The sequence below is a fragment of the Augochlora pura genome, unplaced genomic scaffold (genome assembly GCF_028453695.1).
Source record: "Augochlora pura isolate Apur16 unplaced genomic scaffold, APUR_v2.2.1 APUR_unplaced_3643, whole genome shotgun sequence".
Taxonomy (NCBI): Eukaryota; Metazoa; Arthropoda; class Insecta; order Hymenoptera; family Halictidae; genus Augochlora; species Augochlora pura.
In genome coordinates this window covers 1-2,268 of record NW_027583920.1, presented here as the reverse complement: position 1 = coordinate 2,268, position 2,268 = coordinate 1, and the positions used below count along the sequence as shown (strand labels likewise).

General features: G+C 41.1%; 1 protein-coding gene across 1 annotated transcript; it reads left to right on the top strand.

Moving 5' to 3' along the window:
• Positions 1–1,358: 1,358 nt before the first annotated feature.
• On the top strand, positions 1,359–2,262 carry LOC144477780 (uncharacterized; the record flags this gene model as incomplete). Its single annotated transcript, XM_078195516.1, has 1 exon — positions 1,359–2,262. A coding segment is annotated over exon 1 (818 nt), but the record flags the coding sequence as incomplete, so codon positions are not given.
• Between the last annotated feature and the right edge of the window lie 6 nt (positions 2,263–2,268).

The window sequence follows — 2,268 nt, the reverse complement described above, 5'->3', positions numbered from 1 at the left end:
CTATAGATAATAATCTATAGCTAATAATCTATAGATAATAATCTATACCTAATAATCTATAGTTAAAATTTTTAGCTAAAATCTATAGCTCTTGCCCTGGCCTGAAAATCGTACGAATAAATTGTTGAACAGCTCTGTTTTACATTAATCACTCATTAATACTAATAATAATTTTTTACATCGACAGATAATTAAAACGTCCGTAGCTTTCTTGAATATGTTGCGAACGTTGACTGACACGAGAGAATAACCTAGCAGAGCACCTGTTGCGCCATATTGCTCTAAGAAACCATATCGGATACAGTACGCTGCTACTTTCATGCTTGGCAGGAGAACGATATTTATAAAAAAATACTTTCAAAGATTGCTCGTCACCTTATTAACATTTAAGCGCCCCAGTGAGTAAACAGTGACGTATTTTTTAATATTGTCAAAATGTACGACACTGTCGTAGCTATTTTCTGAACTAACGATGTTGAAAAACATTATTTTCTGATAACAGAATTTACAATAAGATTTTCACAATAAAATTTAAATGTTAATTACATGTAGAATGCATTACTTTTTTTTCTGAATCGTTTGGAGAATATTTTCGTTTTCTCCGTTTTATCCTATTTTGAAAATGCATTTGTTATCCTGAAGGGACACATTCTTTAATTTTATGCAATGTTGTTCGATAATTTTTAGTTAAAATTGCAGGTCTATTTTTCTACATTTGTCAATTAAATCCGCGATTAATTAGTGGATTAAATCATGCTATTTTGGTGACTCGAAGAATATTGGTTTCTAAATTAATTTACGCCACGATCGAAACTCTAAAAATGTAAACCATTTACCGAATCGCGTCCTAAAAATTATTGAATAATCTTTAAACATTCTAAAATAACAATCAACAGATATAGAACGCGAAAAATGGTTTATTATTTCTGAAAGTTTCAAGTGAACGTCTCTTCTAAGGACTAAAATAGCAATAATTAATGCAGTCAATTACACTAAAGGTACTTACAAAATTTCGATTTAATATCATCATGTGCAACACATTGACTATAATGTAATGAACGATTTAATGCGTAACAAATGTGCAAACAGTAATCACTGTCAAGTGAGAGATTACTAGTACGTAAAGAACCGAACCACGGAGAACAATGTCCACGTATCGCGTGTCGGCTCCGTCTATCCAGCTGCACGTAATTAATTCACCGATGCGCACTAGTCATCGCCCTTTTACTTCCAGCAATAATTCATAAACAGAATTTCTTTCGTCCTCTAATCGTAACAGGGAAACTTCGAAAGAAAGGGTCGACGATGTCTCCACGCGTTCGCAATATTCCGCGACCCCTTCCAACCCACAACAACGAACGCATGCGCAATACCGCGCGCACCCAAGAACCATCGAAACCCCTTGCGACCGTTCTAGTATGAAGTGAGCACTCACGGTAAAATAATGTCGAAACGGGAGCCAATCCCATCGAACCATTTAACAGATGAGAACGACTACGAAGACTACGTGAATCTGAGCATCGAGCTGAACCGCTGGCTGTTGAAGCCGATAGGCGTCTGGCCGCATTTGAGCAACGTAACGAGACTCGAGATATGCTTCGACTGGGTGATGAACCTCGTCTGCTACTTTCTGATCAGCTTCCTGTTCGCGCCTTGCTCCCTCTACGTGTGGCTCGAGGGAGAAGTGTTCTACGACAAACTGAAGCACTACGGCCCGCTGATATTCTGCGTGATGGCGTATCTGAAATACTACTCGCTGATGGTCCATGCCGGCGACATCCGTGAGTGCATCAGATGCATCGAATGGGACTGGAGGAACGTGCGACACTCGGAGGACAGGAGGATCATGATAGTAAACGCGTACTTTGGAAGACGATTAGTGACGATTTGTTCGTTTTTCATGTTCAGCGGCTTCGCTTTCTATAACGTCGCGGTGCCGCTCAAAGTCGGGAAAGTCCCGATGGAGGATGGCAATGGAAGCTTTCTGCCGCTGGCGTTGCCATTTCCTAATTTGATTCTCGACGCAAGGCGCAGTCCTGTCAACGAGATCTTTTTCACGCTTCAATTGTTCGGAGCGCTGTTGATCCATGGCATTGGAGCGGCGGCGTGCAGTTTGGCGGCTGCTTTCGCCGTCCACGCCTGTGGCCAGATGCAAGTCCTCATGTGTTGGATGGGGCATTTGGTGGACGGCCGGTTTGACATGAGCAAGACCACCAATGGAAGGCTCGCCATGATCGTCGGCCAACATATTCGAATACAGACGTATGT